This window comes from Eptatretus burgeri, chromosome 16 (genome assembly GCF_056783735.1).
Source record: "Eptatretus burgeri isolate ZD-2024b chromosome 16, Ebu_testis_v1, whole genome shotgun sequence".
Taxonomy (NCBI): Eukaryota; Metazoa; Chordata; class Myxini; order Myxiniformes; family Myxinidae; genus Eptatretus; species Eptatretus burgeri.
Window position 1 is genome coordinate 46,890,903 of NC_140976.1, and position 23,143 is coordinate 46,914,045.

General features: G+C 43.5%; 1 protein-coding gene across 1 annotated transcript in view; it reads right to left on the reverse strand.

The window, feature by feature from the left end:
• The window catches only part of LOC147011022 (neuropilin-2-like), a 300,172-nt gene extending 278,327 nt beyond the window's left edge, over positions 1–21,845 (reverse strand). The window contains exon 1 of the mRNA XM_085859784.1: positions 21,746–21,845. Within this exon, the coding sequence (XP_085715910.1) occupies positions 21,746–21,830 (85 nt within the window). The 5' untranslated portion in view covers positions 21,831–21,845. The remainder of the gene's footprint in view (positions 1–21,745) is intronic.
• Positions 21,846–23,143: the final 1,298 nt, after the last annotated feature.

The following is a 23,143-nucleotide window of genomic DNA, read 5'->3' on the forward strand; positions in this document are numbered from 1 at the left end:
AGTCACAGACTGGTACTTACGAAATCGTCAACTTGACCTCTGACCTTGTCTAATAGAAGCTGTCTCGAGAGAAGGTAGCGACGCAAACCAGAAGTTTCTATGATGATTCTGTACCAAACCTCTCATAAAACATCCGATTTTTACCAGAATTTCGACAACCGAGTGTTAAGCATACTTAACCGTTATCAAAATTGAAGACAGGATTGAAATTGACTTTAAGACGAGCACGTAATGCCGTGTGTTACAATCCCCTTCATTAGCATAATCTTCAGTTAAGCCTCAGACACGACACCCGACATAAATCTTATAAAACATCCAATTTTTACCAGAATTTCGAGAAACCGAGTGCTAAGCATACTAAGCCATTACCAAAAGTGAAAACAGAATTGCGATCCGAGTTAAAATGAACTCGTAACGTTGACCGAAGCAAAAATCTCCATTTCTCCATGCAATTATTTAATATTATTTTATCAAAGTCACAAAACCGTAATATTCGGCCATCCACCAACAATCTTTACATAATCCGACGGCTTAGCGAATCAGGCATGCGACGGTAACCTTTATTAGGATAAAAAAAATGACTTTTAAACACCATCTTTATCGAAAACTCCATCAGTGCGCACACGCAAAACCATTACATGACTCATCGCCGCGTCTGCTCGAGCGCGCTGCACCATGTGACGAGCCGTGACGCGGAGAGTGAAATATTTTTTATACAATCTTAAAACGTCTCCAAAACATCCGATTTTTACCAGAATTTCGACAACCGAGTGTTAAGCATCCTAAGCGATCGCAAAAACCGAAGACAAAATTAAAATCGAAGTTAAAACGAACTCGTAACGTCGACTGAAGCAAAAATACTCCATTTCTCCACATGAATTTACGGAATTATGTTTGACCTCACTGTGACCTTGACTTTTGACCAAAATCTAATCAGCGCGAGCCATCACCCCCCCCCCCCCCCTGAATCACGTGGTTTAATTTGACATTGGTAGCTACTTCCGTTCTCGAGTTATCATGCCTACAAACAAACACACACACAAACAAACAAACACACAAACAGAGGACGGAAGTCATCAATATACTTATGAAATCTTTAGATTTCGTAAGTAACAAATGAAATTGCTTGTTGAGCAAGGAATTGCCAGAATAACTTTGTCATATCTCCACGATCTCTGAAAAAACAAAAACCTGGAAAACAATTTGGTTCTTATAAGTCGATAGTGCTCCTGTTTAATGAGTTATAGCACTTAGTTTGGTCATGATCATAACTTGGAAGTCAATCGGACTTGAAATGGCGTCTTTATTGCAATTTGAAAGTTTTGACCCGACCCCCCTGATATTTGACCTCCGACCGCTAAGAAGGGTGTTGGTGTGACACTACAATGAGACATATGGTTGGATGCAGTATCGGAGGTTGCACATTTTGGATTTGGTTTGAAGTCGATACGACCATTTTAGCGGACAGTATTGCGAAAATAAGAATTTCGGTTTTTCGGTGACCTTGACCTTTGACCGAGATTCACCAAAAACGACAAGTGTCTAACTTGGACCATGGCCGACGTCTGTACTCAGTTAGGTCATGATCGCTGAAACGGTGTGGCTGCTACAGGGTAAACAAACACACAAACAGACAGACAGACAGACAGAGACAGACACACAGAATGACACACACAACCGACCAACATAATTTCCGAAATGCGAAGGATTCCGGCAATTAACAAACATGATAAACCACAAACATGTGTGATTACCTTTTTAAACAGTCGCTACGGTACAGCCGTTTTAATACGAAACTGAAAGGGAGGAAACCGGGGTGTGTTCAGTTACCAAGCCGCCAGATAGCGCTTGCCAAGCCAGCCGTTCATCAACGGTTTTGAATGGGGTACTTGCCTGAATGCTTTAATCCTTAAAACCACTCAGCATGCACTTTGCAAGAAACCTGATAACTGAACACAACCCAACGTTCTTGAGGCCCAAGCCGAGATCTGCTGCAATCTATATAACCCAGAGGATAACAACATGACCCTGCCTGCCGTTCCCGGAGGGACGAGGTACAAGTGATAATAATAATTTAAAAAACAACGAATATCAAAAGTCACACTCACCTTTAAGCTGTCTAAACTGGGTTCGAATCCTAACCAAGCTATAAACTGTCATCTCTGTGTTTCACAGGCAGGTCGATTCATCAATGTGTGTGCGCCGTTCCTCTGATGGATGTTAAACTGGGTGATCCGTCTGCCGGTATTAGTTGGTGGACGTCAAATATCCCACGGTGTCCTTAGCAAAGAGTTGGCAAACTATCACCGGAACCATGAACACATTCCAAATCACTGCTCTCACCTTAGTCAAACGTCAGGCCTGGCCAGCCAGTTCATGAAAGACTTGGGCCAAGCTGAAAGAATTCCCCTGGCCAAACCCACAAGAACGTGGGAATAATTGCGGCTGTTAAAAAATAATAAATGAATATTCAAAGTCACAACACTCAAACGAACCAAGCAACTCCACAACACTGCAATTACACAGCCCATCCTATTTCCACAAATATTTGCCAAATCCACACTGATGATCTCGTAGAACACTGGACCACCTTCTCACATTCTTCCTCACCATCGACGATGACACTACTTGCAAGCTTCATACTCCTGAATTGACAATTCCTCAGGTTTGTTGCCATTAAAGGAAGCACAATATTTGTTTCTCATCACATGACACTCGCATTATCGGTTCGTTGTAAAATCTCATACCAATGGTCCACACCTCCAACCACTCACACCACCCTCAAAGCCCCCCTGTTACACATGTTCTACTGCTTTCAACAACCTTCATCTTCCTTCATTCCCACACTCCTTTCCACTAATTTCCTTCACTCATTCATCACCTTCTTCCAGAAAATGTGCTTCTTTCAACCAAGTCCCTGCTTGCCTTGCCGTACACCCGCAGGTGAAAGCACATGGTCATACGAACACACGCACATCTCAGCCCATTGGACCAGAATGCATGATCATTCCATGACTTTATCAGAAAGCTTTATGAATCTGTCTTTTTTTGCTCGCTTCCCCTTGACAAACTGCTCTCTGCTAAGGTTGAGAAGTAATTCCTGTCATCTCCTCCAGATCTGGTTCTGACAGCGTTGACAAAGTTGCAAATTTCACCCCTATTCTCAAGCTAACGATTCCGAGTCTGATCTACTAAACTGCAAACCAGGCAGCCTTCTCCATATAATTCTTCCATAAATCTCGAAACTCTGATCATCAATTTCGCTTCCAATGTGGCAATTCTACCTTGGATATCATGCTTATTTGAACCCAACAATGGATGGATGCATTTAACCTCAAATGAGATCAGGACCATCTCTCAAGTTTCAATGTGTTCTTTCGTTCAGCTTTGCTTTCAAGGTAGTCTGCTAATGGTATTAAGGGGCCTATCATTGAAGGTTTTCAATTTTTTCAATGCACGACCGAGGTGACAGAGGGTAAAAAAAAAGGCACCGAACAGAGAGGGAGCAGTTAGACACAACAGATAAGAAAATGAATGACCAGGAAAAGAGTAGAGAGAGAGAGAGAGAGAGAGAGAGAGAGAGAGAGAGAGAGAGAGAGAGAGAGAGACAGAGAGAGAGAGAGAGAGAGAGAGAGAGAGAGAGAGAGAGAGAGAGAGAGAGAGAGAGAGAGAGAGAGAGAGAGAGAGAGAGAGAGAGAGAGAGAGAGAGAGAGAGAGAGAGAGAGAGAGAGAGAGAGAGAGAGAGAGAGAGAGAGAGAGAGAGAGAGAGAGAGAGAGAGAGAGAGAGAGAGAGAGAGAGAGAGAGAGAGAGAGAGAGAGAGAGAGAGAGAGAGAGAGAGAGAGAGAGAGAGAGAGAGAGAGAGAGAGAGAGAGAGAGAGAGAGAGAGAGAGAGAGAGAGAGAGAGAGAGAGAGAGAGAGAGACAGACAGAGGAGGGAGGAATCATAGTAGCCATGCAAAGAGAAATACATTCTTCTTTGTTCGCTGTGCAGTCGCATCATTGACTGAGGGTGTGGCTGTGCCCTCTGCTGGTTAGGGTAGGAATTTGGAATTTGGTCATGGTGCCGGTGGGCGATAGCTCGCCTACTTTTTGCGAATGACTCCATGGAATCTTTCAAGGTCCACAAACACACGAGTGAAACACCAGGATGACATTTTATAGTTGGGTCGGGATTCGAACCGGTCAGGTCGGAATTTGAACAGCTTGCAGGGGAGTGTGCGTATCACTCGGCCATCCTATCAGCCGAGAGAAATGCATTGTGCTGTTGAGCAGAATTTGAGAAAAAAAAACAATAAAAAGGTATGCTGATCACTGTTTATATTATTTTATAACATAGCAAATAAAGGCTTCTGGTAAAGCTAGTTAGCCATAAAAGTTTGTAAATAATAACTTTCTTGTCTTCAGGACAGGACACTTGTACAACATCAATACAAAGTACTTTCAGACTAAGGTGTTTTGCAACCAAGGACAACTGCAAGGTACAGTACATCATAGCAGTTGTACATCAAGCTTTTTTTTTTTTTTTTCAGAGAAATTAGAACAGAAGAAAAGGTATAACATGGGGAATACAAGACCTGAGCTGGATGCATTGGGTGTGGGACAAACAGGTCAACCTTTTTCTTTTTTACAGGATCTAATGCTCAGCGTCTCCCACACATCAACATGCAGAATCCTCAAGACATAAACACAGGATGTCACTTTCTGGGGCACTCTGGGTACCAGCAATGCCACAACAATAGTGCCGACTTTCTTGCTGAACTCAGTCGGACCAGAATGCATGGTCATTCCACACAACACCATGGATGGTGGGAACGGATCATTTCCTCGGGAGGAATTTCCTCCTCCCCATGAATGCCGACCTACGGTGATTGCCCGAGCTCTTATCCTTATACCAAGCAAGGATGCAGCACGTGACTATTTAAGTCTTTGGCAAGACTCGGCGAGGATTTTAACCGTTGACCTCACAGACTCGGAGCAGACACCAACCATAACACCACCGAGTCTGGTCGACCTTTTTCGGAATTCATACAGGAAATTTGCCATTTTGACAAGGTTCTGGTCAAAAAGTCTACTATTCTAAAATATACCAAAGGATCTTGAAGATTCACATTCTACAGGAGGCAGCCAAGCCTTCAATATACTGGTATGCTGTCAAGTTATAGTATCTCTTGATGACTGCACCAAATAATAATTATTTTTACACATTGGAAGCTCGAACAAAATATAACCCCAAGACCCATCCAGCTGAGAAGCAAGCAAGATAGAGGTTTTTTTTCTGCCAATCTTTAGGATTTATATTAGGAAAGAAAACTCGAGCACCAAAAATACTTCAGCCCAATTGTGACAAGTAGTTACAGTCCCATGAGTACTGCCAAAACTCCTTGGGTTCTGGTCAATCCCAATATCATTTTGTGTGTGCCCACAGCAACAATAGCGACTGCAAAGAGACAATGGGGTTTCTGAAGTTGGAAAAGCATTTGAGCATGCCCAGGAAATGGCACAGCATAGAAAACATGAGGAAGTGATGCACACAGGATGGATGGTGGGAACCACGTGAACAGTTAAAAAAAAAGGCAGATTCAGCAGCATTTGCTTTGCTGATGGATCCCTTGTGCATCCTTGTAAAAAGGAAACAAAGAGAGTGGAGTGTCTCGTTTTGCTTTACACTGCAGTTTAGCTCAGGATCAGGTACAACTGTATGAATACATTTTTGAGGGCTCATCAATTTTTATTTAAAAACAATGCTAATGTTTGCAAAATAAATATGGCCAACTGCATTTATAATTGTGTGGTCTGACCTGTTATTTTCCACATCAATTTACAATGCTTATCTCACCCACATATAGATGATATTGTTGCTGGCTTTGCTTACATTTCTTCGGTGAATTATTGGCCAAGATAATACAATGAACTGCATTGAATATTTACTTTTACCACACTTACAAGTCCTGCGTCAGTGGCAAACCATCCAGGATTGTAACCCGAGGCAAGAAACTGCTTCACCAGCACCGATGCTCTGCATGGTGCATGACGACGACACCAAACACAGTCTGCGAATAATAAACTGTCCAAAACATTACAATATGTTATGGTCAGTTGACAGTTTTCTGGTTCTGGTTGATCTCACAAAATAATGTAAAGCTGTGCTTCACAACTTTGCTATCGATGATAAAGTTATGGTGATTGTGACCATCTTGAGAAAGCAATTCCAACAGTGTGACCATATCACAAAACCCAAGGTTCCCGAGTCGACCGATGTCCAACCGGCAGACGAGTATAGTCCAAGCTTGCATTTATTAAACAGATAAAGCACGGGCAATACAAGAAGCACACTGGCATGATACAGTACGGAACAAGGAAATTGATGGAAAGTAGCTGCTCTTCTCCCATTTCACTATCACTGTACTTTACCACATACGGACTCAAATCAAGTACATTTGTGAGCCCCTCCCTCTACAAACTACTCGGAACTACTTGGTGTGTTTATTACCATAAGATGCTAGAAATTGCTCGTTAACACAAGACGGTTCAAAATGTGGAAGCAAATTGAAATTTCCCAAAAACTCTCACGATCTATCTACATAGCTCAAGTCTAATTACAATCTTATGACTTGTCACATACTCTACTCAACTCTTACAACAAACATGACAGTCATAAAAAAAAATTAACAATTCGTACCAAACCAAATCATAAGTATATATGCTAGCATTAACATCAGATTGAACCAATAGACCGCCTAACGTAAATTTGCTACAGGCCATCTTGGGAAAACACAGTGTTTGCTGGCTGATGGAAAATGCACGATTAGTATTTTGGTATTTCTGTATTGAAAAACTGGTCCAGGAAAAAATAATAATTTTTCAATGCACTGAAATGTTCACATTTTGCAAATGATGCAAACATGTGTACCCTATATATGTACAGTAGTGGACAAAAAAAATTGGAAACACCAATGTAGTGTCACTTAATTTTGGGAGTTGGGCCACCGAGTGCGGCCAGTACGGCCTGTATGCGCTGTGGCATAGAGTCCACGAGCATCTGGAATTCTGCAAGAGGGATATGGTACCATTCTTCAACAAGAAAGTCAATGAACTCATGCTTGTTTGATGGAGGTGGAAAAAAAAAAAAACTGTCTCAGGCGTCGTTCCAGAATATCCCATAAATGATCGATTGGGTTCAGATCTGCTGACTAAGAAGGCCATGACAAATGGATAATATCAGCGTCATGCTCATCAAACCGTTGCGTGACTACACGTGCTCTGTGGATGGGGCATTGTCATCCTGGGAAGACAACCCTCCCAGCAGGAAATAAATGCTGCAACATGAGGTGAAGATATTCACTCAGTACCGATAAGTTGCAATTGGCATTGACCTTGCATTCTAAAGGAATGACTGCACACAAACGATGCCAGGAAAATGTTCCCCACAACATTACAGAAGCACCAACACCCTTCACTGTTGGAACCAAGCACTCAGGGTTGGAAAGTTTTTTTCGGTAGTGCCACGCGTGCACTCGTTTCTCGAGAACATGGTGAAGGATGATTCATCTGTCCATATTACATTTATCCATTGCTTGAGAGTCCATTGCCTGTGCTCTTTGCACCACTGGACGCGCAAACGTGCATTGCCAAGTGTGATGAGCAGTTTGTGCACTGCAACCAGACGATGGTATCCTGCTCTGTGGAGTTCTGGACAGACCATTTTTCATGAAACTGGCTGCTCATGCACAAAGTCGAAATTCATAGTCAATTGATCTGCAGTTGCTTACCTGCTTTACCTTGCACTTCAAATTAATGCACAGATATCACGATCCTGAAGTATGCACTTCCACCCACTTGCTCTTTGTTGATGTCTTTCTCTCAGAGCTCCATGCCAACATCACCTTGGACACTGTTGCTCGTGAAACATCAGCAAGTTGAGCTGTCTTTGTCACTGAAACTCCCAAACATCACCCCTCTTTCAAAGTTACTTTGGTTTCCTCTTGCAATGATGCTAGCCATAATTATAGACAACCAGACCTATGTAGCATTTTCATACATGACCTTAAGTATGCTGGGATGTTATTTGCTGAATTAAAACATGCCATACCTGTGTGGAAGCCATTGCTTTCAATATTCCTGGTGTCCCTCATTTACACAGGTGTTACCATTTTTTTGTCCACTACCTGTATATACAGTGTGCTGAAGTATGGTTCAAAACTTGATACAGTCACCTCTTTGGCCATACCATCCATCAATCGGGATCTCACACTGTGCAGAGCGATGGTGCTGCCAAATCAGTCTCCTGGGCTATTGGGTACAATCCTTGATGGGTCTCCACTCTGACACAGGATACCAGCAAGATGGCACTCACTTTGCTGACCTCAGAAGGATGGCAGGCAGAGTCAACCCCACCTGGTTTTGGTCAACCTCACCTGGTCAACAGCTGAACAGGATTTGAAATCAGGATCCTAGGATCCCAAGCCCACCACCCTAACCATTAAGTCAACACCAAGCATGGCAATACCAGCTGTGATTGAAATCAACACTTTCTGTCCTCAAGCGACACCCCCAATCCCAAGCCTTCAAACCCCTCCCACCCCATCTTCAAATGCCCTCCTCACTAAAAGTACTCAATCCCCCTCCCACCCCACCCAAGTCATCAACCACCCCCTCCCCACCTCAAGTCCTCAAACCCTTCCCAAACGCTCTCCCCCCTCATCCCAGAGCTCTATGTCCTCCTCTGCCCCTTTCTTCTTCAAGTCCTCAACTCATGTCCCTGCCAAACACCAAGTCTGCAAACCCCCTTCCACCCACCCCCCCAGGAATGGCCTAATACGTTTGTCAGTCTCAGTGGTACATGGTTTTAACTACGCAGTCAAGAAAGATCCACCAATAAGCAGTGAAACTGGTACGACGGCTGATGAGGACATGTCGCATTGGGATTCTCACACATGTGCTGCTGGTAGATGTCTGCAACTGTGGAGGAACCCAGGTAGGGTTTGAAACAGTAAAGAGCTTACCTGATATAACTTTTTTTCATAACTTTATACAGCCTTCCTTATCATGAAGAGTCGAGTGTTGATTTAAATATAAACACTACATATAGAGTGTAATGTAAAACAGAAAGTTGGAAAAGGAGATTGAAATCACCCACAAAGCTGTATTATAATTTGCACTTAAAACGTACTCATTCACTCAAGCCAGAGCCTGAATGAATAACTGCATTGATGCTGTGTCAACTTTCTAAAATGAAGTCCAAATGGTAGAAATATCCATTTTTAGGGTGAGCCTTCATTAACTGCCACCTAAAGATGGACGGAGATTATGTTTTCACCTCTGTCTGTTTGTTTGTCTTTGAGCAGGGTATCTCAAAAAGTTATGGATGGATTCGGCCGAAATTTGGTGGACAGGTTGGGTGTGTGACAAGGACGAAGTGATTTGATTTTGGTGAACATCCAAATAAGGATCTGGACACGAGAATTATTTAATTTTAGAAGTGAGTCTTCACTACCGAGAGATGGGCCAAAAAGATATATAGCAGGATATTTCAAAAAGTTGTGGATGGATTATAATAAAACTTGGTGGACGATTTGGGTCAGTGACAAGCTGATTATTGGTTCAAGTCTGGATGCAGATCAGTGGGATAGAAAATGTAAACTGTTCAGCCTGGCAGAGGTATGCGATCTACCGTGAGCTGTTTGAGTTTATTATCTGAATCAGTTCCAAGCTTAGAGGTCAACAGATCCACAGACTGACAGATGATCAAAGGGGAACAGAGACAGACACAACATGAGTGGATTGGTGGCAGAAATGAATGGAAAAATGGGGGTGTTGTGGTGGGGTCAGGAAGAGTAGAAGAGAGCCTTCGTAGGTATGAGACAAAGTATGAATGAGATGACGATGGACAGTACTTTTGAAAGACTGGAGGGCTGTCACTTGATTACAAGCACATGGAATTGGCTGTGACTATCTTTGCCCATCGTTTTATTTCTAACATATATTGTACTTTGACTTGCTTAGCTATTCCCTCACAACTCTCTCTTCCCAGCTTGTCTGGAATCATAACATCATTGTTCTCATTTTTCATTGATGACCCTTGCTCAACCTGTGCATCCTCATCCTGGCCAAGCACAACTATTTCACAAGTCTACAATTATGTGCTCTTATAAAAGAAGCAGGAAGCATGTGATGACATTCAAGGGATAACTCTGGAAGCTTCATCCATTTTGGCCTTGGCACTTCCTGCTGGGGCTGGGATTTCCAAGGCTGAGGCCTGAGTAAGGCATTGCTTGGGGTTGCAGATGGTGGAACCGTCATTGGCTCAGTGCCTACACCGAGCTTCCTGAAGAAGAAAACAGAGTGTAAGCTTCCTTTTCATACAATTGTACTTATATTTGTTTTTCTGGGATTTTATAGGAGGAGGAACGGTGTGCACAAGGGGCACACAAGGCTGAGCTGTGTGGATTAAATAGGGACCAAGTTCGACCACCTGGCCCTAAACAAGTACCTGGGCAAAGCTGAGATCATTCGTGGTAATTCTCACCTTCGCAATCAGTGTTTTTACTGTGCCGTGGCTCAGTGAGGAGGTTCTCCATATGCCGTGGCCAGGAATAAGATCACCACTCCATTTTATAACAGAAACTATGAGCTGTGAATGACCAATCACAGCCGAAGTGAACTGGTTTTACGAAAAATAATTTTAAAAAACCCTCACTGCTAGCTTAATCCAGATCAGAAAGAGATATTAACTGAAAATAATTTCACACAAGGATATACCACACAAGGAAGTTTGGCGCAGGAGGAGGCCATTCAGCCCATCATGCCTGTGCTCGCTGCACCAACCCCAGAAACCACACACAATTACCTGTAAAGTCCTGGGAATAACCCTGTACCCCTCTATCTCCAATGCATTCAGGTACCAAATTCCAATTTTACCCATCTACTGCCACTACCTTTCCAAAGAGATCATTCCCTGCACGGATTTCCAACATCATTATCTGTGTTTGTTCATTTAACTGAATATTTGGTGTTTCTATCTCCCTATAAACTTTTAGTAATGTTCAGTTCTCTTTTATTTGAAGTGAAATACTTCCATTCACTTTGTGCTTATTGATATTTCATTGGAGTAAAGGATTTAAAATCTGTCATTGCTTCGCTAAGCCATATATTTCATGCTAGTTGCAAAAGTTAACTTTCATGAGCTATAACATTGGTTGAAAAAGGGCAATTGTACTTGCAAATAATTTATGCGTCAATAAAATTAATTGGTGTATTTGTCCAGAATTGATGCACTGGCTCTGTTCATTCTTCTGTTGATGTCCATCGTGAGCTACGTAAAGTAAATTATGGTCAATTTCAGGAGCGACATTGCTTGGTTAATCCTTGTCATTGAATCACAGCACGAAGATATTTGGGATTATTGATGCAACAGCACATCATTCCTTTGGCTTTGGGATAATCAATGAATTGGACTTCCACGATCATGCCGAGACTCTAGTTCTTGATAGTATACTACTACTGAGCTATCGTGTCAGCCAAGAAGTTCGAGCGACTTCCTATCATAATAAATCTGATGGAAGACAAAACATTCATCCATATCTTCTTTCATCTGATACTTCTGTTGAGGGTCATCTCATTGATAATGTTCCAAGTTCATAAATTTTACAAAGGTCTATCGTCTATACAGTAATGCTGTCTCCCCTCTTGGATTGGATGCCAAGAGAAATATGACCTGTAATTAAAAGTATGCGAGTTTTGCCGACATGACACAAAAATGTAATAATGTGGTGAGGATGAGGTCGTGGAGAGATTGACTTATCTTGGCAATGATATTCAAGTCTCCACATGTTGTGAGCCAAAGGTCGAAAGATATCTGGGACGGGCCTGGGGAGTCATGGATTGATGAGATCATGGGGTGTGGTGCTTTCAGTAACTATGCAGGACGAAAGTCCGAGTCTTTAAGTCCTTGGTCCCTCCAGTCTTGCTCTACGGATGTGGGACTTAGACTTTGACCAAGGATCAGAGAAGGAAACAACTTCCTCAGTACCAGGTCTCTTCAGAGGATCCTTGGCAATTACTAGTCAGAATGTGTCCAATGAGCGGTTGCTGAGAGACTGAGATGAGATTTGTTACCTGTAGAGTCTGTGAGTGTGAGCGGCGGCTGTATGGCCATGTGGCTCGTTTTCCTGACACTGATCCTGCTCACCAGATTCTGTCAGTGAGGGGGCCTCATGGTTGCAGCAGATTGATTGTTATCTCAAGGAGATGGGGATGGGGATGGGCCAGGCATCTGCCTGGGGGATGGCCAGATGGAGGCCCCCAGAGTACCGGCGGAAAGTGGACGCAGCGATACGCTGCTCCGGCGCCTGCTCCCATATCTGACCTGACACAATCACATGTCCAAAGCCAAGGTATCCAACCATTTGTAATGGTGAATGTGTTGAAGAAGATAGTGAGCAAGTGGCCAACCCGAGAGATTCCTGTTATCAAACAGCATGGTCATGCCAATGAGCTGCTTAAGTCTGAGGATGAGGTTGCACGCAAAAGGTAACCAGTATTTATCTCTATTTTACATACTGTATAATACTCCCATGAAAGCCCATCAAAAATAATGAGTTGGAGTTATTTTATGAGAAATATTCAAGGAGACTGAAAGATGTGATGTTTCCCATCAAAAAGTGTTATTTTAAAACATGACATGTACAAATGTGATCCTATTTTCTTTATCTTCTGGGACAATTCGTTGCAATAGTACAGCTTGTGAGCATGCCAAAGACCTGAAGCCTCGGCCTAGTGTCAGGTGTGCTTTTATCTTATTTATTTATTCAACATTCTACTGATGAAAATGAGCACTCATTTTACTCGGTGCGCGTTGCACGTCACGTAGAGCAAGTTTCACCTCCCTGCACCTTGGACTTATTGTTATATAAAAGAAAGAAAAAAAGCTCCTGTAGGCCACCCTTGAAGCTCTGTTTGCAAGTCACCATCTACAATTCCAATACAAGAGACATAATTACTCCTTGACAGAAAATGTTTGTCGAGTTTTTTTTTAAATCCTCAAAAAAAGACCGTAGTGAACACACAGTCATGTTAAAAGATTGGCCTTTAAATCCCGACTCAAATAGTCCCGATGACGGGGGTCAGACAAATACATACTGTGTTTTATGTTGGTAGATATTATTCCACAGACTGACATACTGATCAAGATTGCACTGACTGCCAGAAGCAAGGTCTGGCTAGGTAGTTTGAATGTGGGATCAATGGGAGGGAGAGGAGTCAAGGTGGTGGAGGTAATGCAGAGAGGAAGGTTGGAAGTGTTGTGTGTGCAGTAGACCAGGAGGAAAGGAGACAGGGTGAGGAGGTTGGTAGGAGGATACAAGCTGTTGCACGTGGGTGGGGATGGAAGGAGTAATGGCATGGTAAATAGGATGGAAAGAGATCAGTAAGCAGGTGGTCAGAGTGGAAAGATGGGAGGAGAGATAGTAATGGCATGGGTGATGATACAGAGGCAAATGGTGTGTGTTATGTCGGCATATGGGCAACAAAATGGAAGGGCTGGGGTGTGGAAGCAGGAAGTCAGTGATTCAATGGAAATGGTTTAGCTGTACGTGATGCTGTGCATTGCGGTAGACTTCAACGTGTATGTGGGAGTAGCGGAGCCGGGTGAAGAGGAACGTGTTGGTAAATTTGGTTGGGGAATGAGGAACAGAGGGTTGAGAGCTAGTGGAGCTGGTGGTGAGGAATGGGATGGCCACAGCTGGTTCATTCTTTCAAAAGCAGGAAAGCCACAAGATTATCTACAGGAGTGGACAATATACAACAGAGTTGGATTTGATGTTGGTGAAGAAGTGACATTTGTGGAGGGATAACATTGCAAGGCAGTGGCGGGAGAGCATGTTACCACCGAGCACAAGCCTGTGGTGTTTGTGGTACAGATGAAGAAAAGGAGGGAGGTTAAGGGCAGGGTCAGAAGATTATTAGGTGGGGGAGTGTAGGGACAATGTCGTCATAGAGTACAAGGAGAGGATGAGGGCCAGGTATGATCAACTTAGTGAAGAAGTGGAAGGTCTAGAGGAGTTGAAGAAGTATGGAGAGGCTTCGGGAATTGCAGAAGTTTTGTGTGGCAGGATATCAGGAAAGGGTGCATTGTCGAGGGATAGAAACTAGTTATGGTGGACAGAGAAAGTAGCGAAGGCAGTTGATGAAAAGGAGGATGTCTGGAAGAGGATAGATAAGATCAAGGATAGAGGGTGGCAACCAGATGCAGGGTTGCTGCACATGTATGGGCAAAAGAAGAAAGCAGCAAAGGGGAGCTGTGGATAAGGTGAGGAATGATATGGCAGAAGAAGAAGTGTAAAACAAGTTGGAAGAGGATGGTGGGAAGATGATTTATAAACTGGTTCATGGCAGGGATGTGGACAGAAAGGACAAAGGAGGGGGGTGAGTAAGGATGGGGGGCAGGTGAGCAACAGAGGGGGGCAGTATTGAAGGTGTGGGAGAGATATTTCAAGGACTTGTTGAACCGGGAGGAAGCAATAGCGAGCTGGAGCTATGGTTATGTTGAGGGGAAAGTGGAGATCACAGAGGAGGAAGTGCACATGGCATTGAAGAGGATGAAGGGAAGAGTGCTAGGCATTGATGAGGTATGCACAGAGACGATAACTGCAGCAGAAGAAGTCAGAGTCCATTGGACAAAGAGGGTGTTGAATGTATGTATGAGAGAGGGTTTGATTTTGGAGGACTGGGGGACAGGGTTAATTGTGCCGATATGGAAGGGGGAGGGCGACGTTCAAGATCTGGTGAAGTACAGGGGCAATATACTCCGAAGTCATGTCATGAAGGTGCTGGAGAGGATTCTGGATGGGAAGGTAAGGAAGAGGGTGGTGTGGAGATTGGAGAAGAGCAGCAGTAGTTTAAAAAGGGTAGTGAGCCAACGGATGGGATGTCCATGCTGAGCCAACTGGTGGAGAAGAGGTTGGAGGTGCAAGGTGAAATGGCATTGGGATTTTTGGCCCCAGAGAAGGCCTATGACACTGTCTTGAGAGAGATGGTGATGGCGACACTGAAATGGATGGGATTGCTGGAAGCAGAAGTTAGGATGGTGGAAGGGATGAGATGGATCGTTCTAGGATGTCTGAGGAGTTAAACGTGAGCATCGGTTTGAGGCAGGGAAGCTCTCTGAACCCACTCGTGTCTATCATGGTCTTCTTATTATTGCGTTGCATTTGGCAGCTTAGCTGCCGGGGTAGCTATCATTTTTGGACATGCGACTGTGTCGCTGATGCAGTGCCCCTCTACCAGTACACACTGGTACTCATTTCGCCGACCTTGGAAGGGTGACAGGCTGAGTCAACCCCCTGGTGTATTAATTCAGCGGCCAATGGGGCTTGAACTCAGGACCCTAGGATCCCAAGCCACCACCCTAACCACTAAGCCAATACCAGGCTTGTCTATTATGGTGATGGAGCTGGTAAGTAGGAAGTTAAACAGGATGGGTATTCTGGGGAGGATATCGTATGCGGACGATGTGGCTGTTTTGATTGAGAGTAGGTGAGAGATGCAGGAAATACTGGGGGAGTGGGAGGAGGTATTTGGGAAGCATGGGCTGAAGATGAGTATGGAGAAGACTGAGGTGATGTGTGTCGAGCAGCAGAGAAAAAAAAATGAATAGCAGGTAAGATGGGAAGATCAGGCAGGGAAATAGGTTTGAGTATCTGGGGGGGAACAGTGACTGGGGAAGGTAAGTCGGAGGCCGAGGTGCAGAGGAGGATTCAGGTGGGTGCAAATCAGTGGAGGAGAGTGGCAGGATTAATGGCAGACAGAAATGGATCAAGGGAATTGAAAGGAAGCGTTCTGTTGTGTGTGATGCTGGCCTACCTTTTCGGTCTGGAGATTGTGGTATTGATAGAGAGACAACAACAGAAGCTGCAGGTTTGTGAGAGCAACTGGGTCAGGAGGATTGTGCGAGTGAAGATGGTGTGTAGTAGGAGGATGGAAAAACTGAGGGAGGAGATTGGTGTGCAGATAAGCTTGATGGGGAGATTGGTGAAAAGCCAGATGAGATCGGCTGGACACTTGTTGTAGATGGGGGAAGAGAGCATGGCAAAGAGAGGAGATAGGTTGAGGGAGCAAGGTAGGAAGAAAAGAGGAAGATCGTGGTTGAGATGGGAGGATTGTGTGAGGAGGGCTATCAGTCAGGTGGGAGTGGTTGGAGAGTGGAGAGAATTTGCAGAGGATTGAGGGAAATGGAGGAGTATCATGGTCAAGGCAGGGCAGAAGCGTGGTACCATTGGACCTCACCCCTTATAAAAGGATGAGGAGGAAAAGAATATTAGTTTTTTTTTATATATACATAGTCTGGACTGGGACACAACATAACAAAGGGAACAGCAGGAGACGGGAAATGCCAATAGCAGGGCGGAGGGAGAAGTTAGATGGAGACGGAAAAACGAGGGATGAAAGTTGTGATGAGGGTTTGGGGAGAACGCAAGGGGTGGACAAGATGGATACATCAAGGTGGACAAGCAAGATTTTGACAGGGCGGGGGTGGTTTAACGGGTGCAGAAAAGATGATTTCTTTGGATGGGGGATGACCGGAGATGGTAGTGAACAGCCGTCTTGAAGAAAGATGGGGTAGGGGGAGGGGAAATGTGGGAAAAGGGGCAAGAAGAGAGAAGAATAAATGAGTGGAGGTGAACAGTGGTCTTGATTTAGGCAGTTTCACAAGGAGGGGGTTGTTTGTGGACAGCTTGCATCCAGATAGATGGGGGGTGGGGGGGCAGAGCACAGAGGGGACAGAGGGTGCAAGTCCAGAAGTGGTTCGGAAGAAGACAGAGAGACCACCAACCTGTCAGCGATGTTGAAGGGATAGGCCCATAGACTCAGTTCATCATGAGAGATTCCAATGATCTTGAAAGCCTTTGTCTCCATGGCGTCAAGCTGAGCAAGATGTGAGGTAGGGAGCCAGTCGAAAGGCGAGGGCAGTACTCCATAAAGCTGTACATGAAAGCCTTATCGGTAGATTGGAGCTCAGGTATGTCAAGGAAGGACTTTGTACGATGGAGGATGCCAAGTCGGTGTCTGACTTTGGAAGACAAGATGTCACGGCAGAAGGTGGAGTCATCAGCAAAGAGATAAAGAGGATTTTCCAGAGTCAATGAGATCATTGATGAATATTAGGAATAGGATGGGGGCCAAGAACACTGCTTTGAGGCACTCAATTCTTGTCAAGGAAAGAAGAAAGTGTTCCATTGAAAGCCACACATTGGTTGCAAGAGTGGAGGAAATCAGGAATCCAAGAGTTGAGTTGGCCTTGGATTCCATAGGCAGACAGTTTGGAGAGCTGTTCCATCTTGTCCACACTTTGCATTCTCCCCAACCCTCATTGTTACCTCATTGTTTGTCCGTCTAACTTTTCACTCCACCGTGCTATTAGCGTTTCCCCTTTCTCCTGCTGTTCCCTTTGTTATGTTGTGTTTTGATCTGTTTTCTGTCCCTGCTCTTCCATGAGCCTAGACCGTGTATTGAACCAAAAAGAAAAGCTGGCTTATAGTTTATGAACTGTTCCTCTTCTTTTTCTTCTTCTCCTTCCACATGCAGGAAATGGCTGCGAGTAGCATCATTGGCAGGGGAGGGGTGCATGTCGGCACACCTGTGCCACCTACCCTGGTGCAATACCCACTGAAGTTTAGGTCAGGCATTTGTCATTTGTTCAGGGTGCCAGCGATAGCACGCCTGCTCTTCACGAAGAACACCACGGGATCTTTAACATCCACCAACTAATATTGGCAGATGGGTTGCCCAGATTTATACCGATGATCGTGGCTCATGAAAGAGCTAGAGCAGAATGGCAGGGAAGAAAATGAAATTGGGGGGGGGGGGAACAATCTGCACACAAGCTCAATGAAAAACAGCAAGAAGAAAGCTGGGATTAAACAAAGAAGAAAGCTGGAATTAAATAGAAAAACGAACAAACCAACTGATAACTAGGAAACAAAAAGAAGTGAGGCAGAGGGGGGAAAGTACAATAACCTGAAAAGAGGGGAGTGCTTGGGAATGGGGTCACTTGGGGGAGAAGAGATCATGAGTACAGATGGGGGAGGGGGGGTGACAATGTTGTGGTGACCAGCCATCTTGAAACCCTGGAGGGAAGAATGGGGCTGACCAGACATGGGAAGTTGGGTCCACAGGCGAGAGAAAAGAGGAACAAATGAGTGGAGGTGAGCAGTGAGCCTGGATTCTGGGAGTTTAACAAGAAGAGGGTTACTGGCAGATCATGTGCTCCATGCAGAAACCTGGGAGGGACAGAGCCAAGAGAGGAAAGAGGGTGCACTAATAAAATGGAGGCGGTAGAACGCAGAGGGGCCACCAACCTGTCTATGATGTGAGAGAAGGAAAAGGTGTGAGACAGGGATGCCAGCCCAAAAGGTGAGAGCAGTACGCCAAGCTCTGAATGAAGGCCTTGCAGGTTGTCAAATGTTCACATTGGCCAAGGAAAGACCTTGCACGACAAAAGATGCCCAGTCTTTGGAGGACATCTTGGAAATAAGACCTCATAGTGAGGCCCTAAAGTTTGAGTGCTTAACAGTTTAATGTTCATCAAAAGGAATGGCACACTCATTGATGCCTCGTCTTGACTGCGAGACACCAAGATGACAGTTTACAGCTGGGCTGAGATGAGAGTCCAGACTACGCAACTCATAAGCGAGTGTGCAACTAAATTCCCACTCCAGATGATGTAATCAGCTGTTGTCTATCTTTGTTAAAAAGGACTCCTTCTGGCAGGTCCTACTGGACAAGGGCAGTGCATCGATATGTACTTTTAACACTCTTTTGGAAGATATTGTTGAAACAGAATGCCTTTTGAACTCAGTTTTGCAAGCGAAGTACTGCAGAGGCATAATCATAGTGCCTTCAGTGATCTCAATGGGGTTTATTTCGTTGCTGGTGATTTGATTATTACTGCGGCTGATGAAGCTCAACATGACAAGATGTAATGTTTGTTCGGATGTATTCTGATTTCTTATGATGGATGTTTCGGCTTTTCTTTTTTCGGTATAACTTACACCTAACTTGGCATGCTGTCGCGATATGCGTTATTGACAAAGCAATTTTGAATTGAATGCTGTATGTGCAAGAACTTTTGCGATGGAAATAAGAAAACCATTATTTACGCAAGAAAAAAAAAATCTGGGGTGATTTCTAACCTTGGAAAAGAGGAAATGATTACAAATGATGTCGTGACAGATTGATGACATGACGTGCAGCTGAAATGGCCTCAGAAACTTGTGCTGCCAGGCAAAGCCATTCAAACACAGGCTAAAGTTAAACTTTCTAATCCATGAGAAAGAGCTGTTTAGTGCTCATTCATTCACATGTTCCATCTGGCTGCATCATTACTGCGAGCCCAGCTCTAGCTGTGATGCTGATGAAGTTCACCCCTGAAGGTGAAGGCAGGAATTTTAAATTTAGCCCAAGTGCTTGCGCCAAACGACTACTCTTTGTGAAAGATATGGTAGGATATCCAATATCCACCAGCAAATGCTGGCATATGGGTATGTCCATCTTCATGTCCCATTCAACAGACAGAACACGAATTGATGTAATGCCCTGCCGATGGAAAATAGGCGGATAGTTTAAAGCCGAGTTTGGAATGAAACGTAGACAAGACAGCTGAAAGGCGAGCGAACTATCCTACCATTTCAGGTGTCAATTATTAATGAAACAAAACTGGATGTCAAACAACAATGACGACTGCAAGGAAAGTGTTCTGCAGTACTCAAAATAAATAGAAGAAAAATGAGAATACTGAAACGGAATGTGTGCATTTGGATGTCACTGCAACTAATGGAATTTAAGCATCAGCTTTTCAAATCCGAATTAAAAGCTAACCTCGCCTGCTGTCGAAAAAGGAATGCATTTCGGTGATTGGAAAATGGAGCATTGTTGAAGCTTGTGGTGACAACAGCACTCAGCGAAAGTGAACTACAGGTCGACTGTGGAATTCAGGGCACAAACTGCAGTCCTGCATCACAAATCAAACTGCATTGACTGAGTGATTAAACGAACTGGCATCCACATTTCATCTATCAGGGGCTAATGTACTGATCAGGAAGTCCTTTCCTTTAATTCAGTGGCACACAAACCCATCTATGCATTTAAGGTTCGATTCTTATCTCAAACAAAAGTAACAACCAACCAAGCCCCCCACCCCCCAAACCACCTTCCCTCAGTTCCCCCTCCAATTCGCATTTACTGCTGTCGAGAAAGCAAATCAAATGCACATCCCTCAAAAACAGAAAGAACTATAATGGTACTCAGTAGAGCACCTCCACCAAGCTGAAAAGTTTACGTTTTGTATCCCAATGATCGTCCGGATCTGGATCTGGATCTTAACCAAAATCTAATCAGCTCGTTCTTGTCACCGAACCAACTCAACCACCGAGTTTTATCATAATCCATCTAAAATGTTTTGAAACATCATTCTATTTATCGCTTTTGGCTCCATTTCTCAATGGTGAAGAATCACTTTCAAAAAATTTTAAATTCTTGTATCCGGATGTGTATCTTCACCAAAAATCTAATCAATTCGTCCTCGTCATGCTTCCAAACTGCCCACCAAGTTGAGTCAGAATCCATCCACAATGTTTTTAAATATCAAGCACGATGTCATCGTATTTGGCATCATCAATCAATAGTGAAGAATCACTTAAAGAAATTCAAGCATCCAGATCTAGCTTCAGATCTTCACCAAAACCGAATTATTTCTTCACCAAAACAAATAAACAGACAGACAAACACCGTCCACCTTCGGTAATGGAGGTAATAAGGATTGGGAAATTTTAATCCAAACCAAATATGGTTGTCTTGTTAGAAGATTATTAATACCAAGAGCGAGAACAATCCATGTCCCCTCCCGTTCCCAATGAATGTTCGGGAGATAAAAAAAAAATTATTTGTATTTAACACACGCTCGACCCGATCCAGGAACCGAAATGAAGAAGAAGAAACCCTATACCCAGTGTTTGGGACTATTCAGCAAAATAAAAGGAAAAGCAATTTTCATTTACCGATATCTTTTGTAGACTATACACCAATAAAGACAACTGGGATAACAAACCGGAGATAAGAAATAGTTTGCTTTAACGCACGCTCGAGCCGATACTGGCACCAAAATGAAGAAGAAACTCTCCAACCCACTGTGTTTCGTTCATTTATAGGCTTTGCCTATTTCATATAAAAATAACAAATGTATATACATATGAAGCAAAAACATGCAGATGGCTGATGTGAATATACAATACATCATGGTTATACACCTGCAATCATTCCAATTGCACTGGGCTATGGAATAACTTCCAGGCCAAAGGCCTGAGGCCTACAGATCTGTGCTGCTTCATGCAATGGCAGTACATGATTACATTTGGATGGAACTACGTTCCGGGTGAGCGAACAATTGTGCAGATACACATCAAAGTGTAATCTGGCCATATATTAAATTGCTGATGATGCTGCTCAACCAACCTAACAACTCCATCATTCTTGCTCACCATTTGACTCTATGCATCACTGCCTGTACTGTGGAGAGCCATGTGACCTTAATAAAAATTGAAAGCACCGGGAAAGGTGGAAAACTATGTGCTGCATCAGTCAACACAACTAGAGCATGGTGAACAGTCTTATAAACAGCATTTACTGGAGAACTTGCTTACCGTGAGCTTTGACCATGTACTGTGTACAAAAAAAAAAGGAAAAAGTGCAATACCCAGGGTGATTGGCGGGAAAATGAAATCAGGTTTCGTATGGAAGGTGCTCCACGCAGCAGAAGCTCGATACCACAGGGACTGCATGAATGGGTTCCTTGGCAATAAGAATCTTTCATACAAGGAACAGGAAACATTATCTACACAAGTTGTGAAATATCGAGCTTTGAACCAGGTTGTAAATGCCACATCTGACGATAAAAAAAAACAAAAAAAATCTCACATGGAATTTGATTAAATTATTTTAGGAGTAATAAGTACTAGCAGAATACATGCCCGATGGGTTATCGTGTTCCAAGCATGCAACATGTTCTTCTGACGCGTACCTTTATTTGGGCGGTGTACAGGCAACTGACAGCTGCCTCCATCGCACCCAAAAATAAAATAAAAAATAACCCGGATTACGTGCATGAAACAAAAAACATACCCACGGCTTGTAATTGGACTTCGGGTTCCGGTTTTTGGGGTGACGGGTCATTCTCTCAGGGGTCTCTGCCGACTTTCTCAAAGATAAGTTTTCGGTCGTTGTTTGTCGCGTTTTGACTGTTTTTGTTGCCTCCATGTTTATGGTGAGTTCCTAGATCGGTTTTTGTTTCAAAATTTGTGCCTTTTAGTGAGTTTTCCTCAGTCTTGTCATGTCAGGTTTCCCTGATGCCTGCCCGCCTTCCCGTCGATGTGCACGATCGTGTTTATTTGCATTTTCTCCTTATTACCATCAGTTCTTATTTTCTCCACTTTTCCCTCAACCCTCCCTCTATCCCTCCCAACTATACCCTCTGTTTCATGTCTTAAAATATATATATTTAAAACAACAACAAAAAAACCCTCCTCCCTCCTTACCTTATTCCCCACGTAACCATGACACTTCTTGTACTGACTCTTCCTCCTCCTTTTGACGATCTACCATCTTGCTTCTACTTTTGCTGAACCACATACACCATTCACCTTCATGATTTTTTTCTTCAGCCTTTCCTTTACCTAATCTTTAAAAAAAAAAAAAGTCAAAAAAGTATATATTTCTTTGTATCTTTTCACTTCTAACCTTACACCTCCTATAACCACATGTTTTTCTACCTCCTCTTCCTATAACTTTCACGGACCTACCAGCTTCCTTCTACTTCTGCCAATTCACATTCACCATACAACTTCTCGATTCATTATTCAACCTTTCCTTCTCACCATCTTTACCTCATCATTATCAAAAATAATAATAAAATAATAATAAAAACGATATCTTAAAAAGTTTCAACTTCCTCTTTCACACGTGTGGTTCTCAGTAATGCATCATAATGCACGACTCTTTTTCTTCTTTAAAAGACTGCTTTCAACTCAACCTTTACTTCATCTCATATCGAAAAAGTCCCACTCTAACAACGTTTCTTTTCTCTGTTCTCTTAATT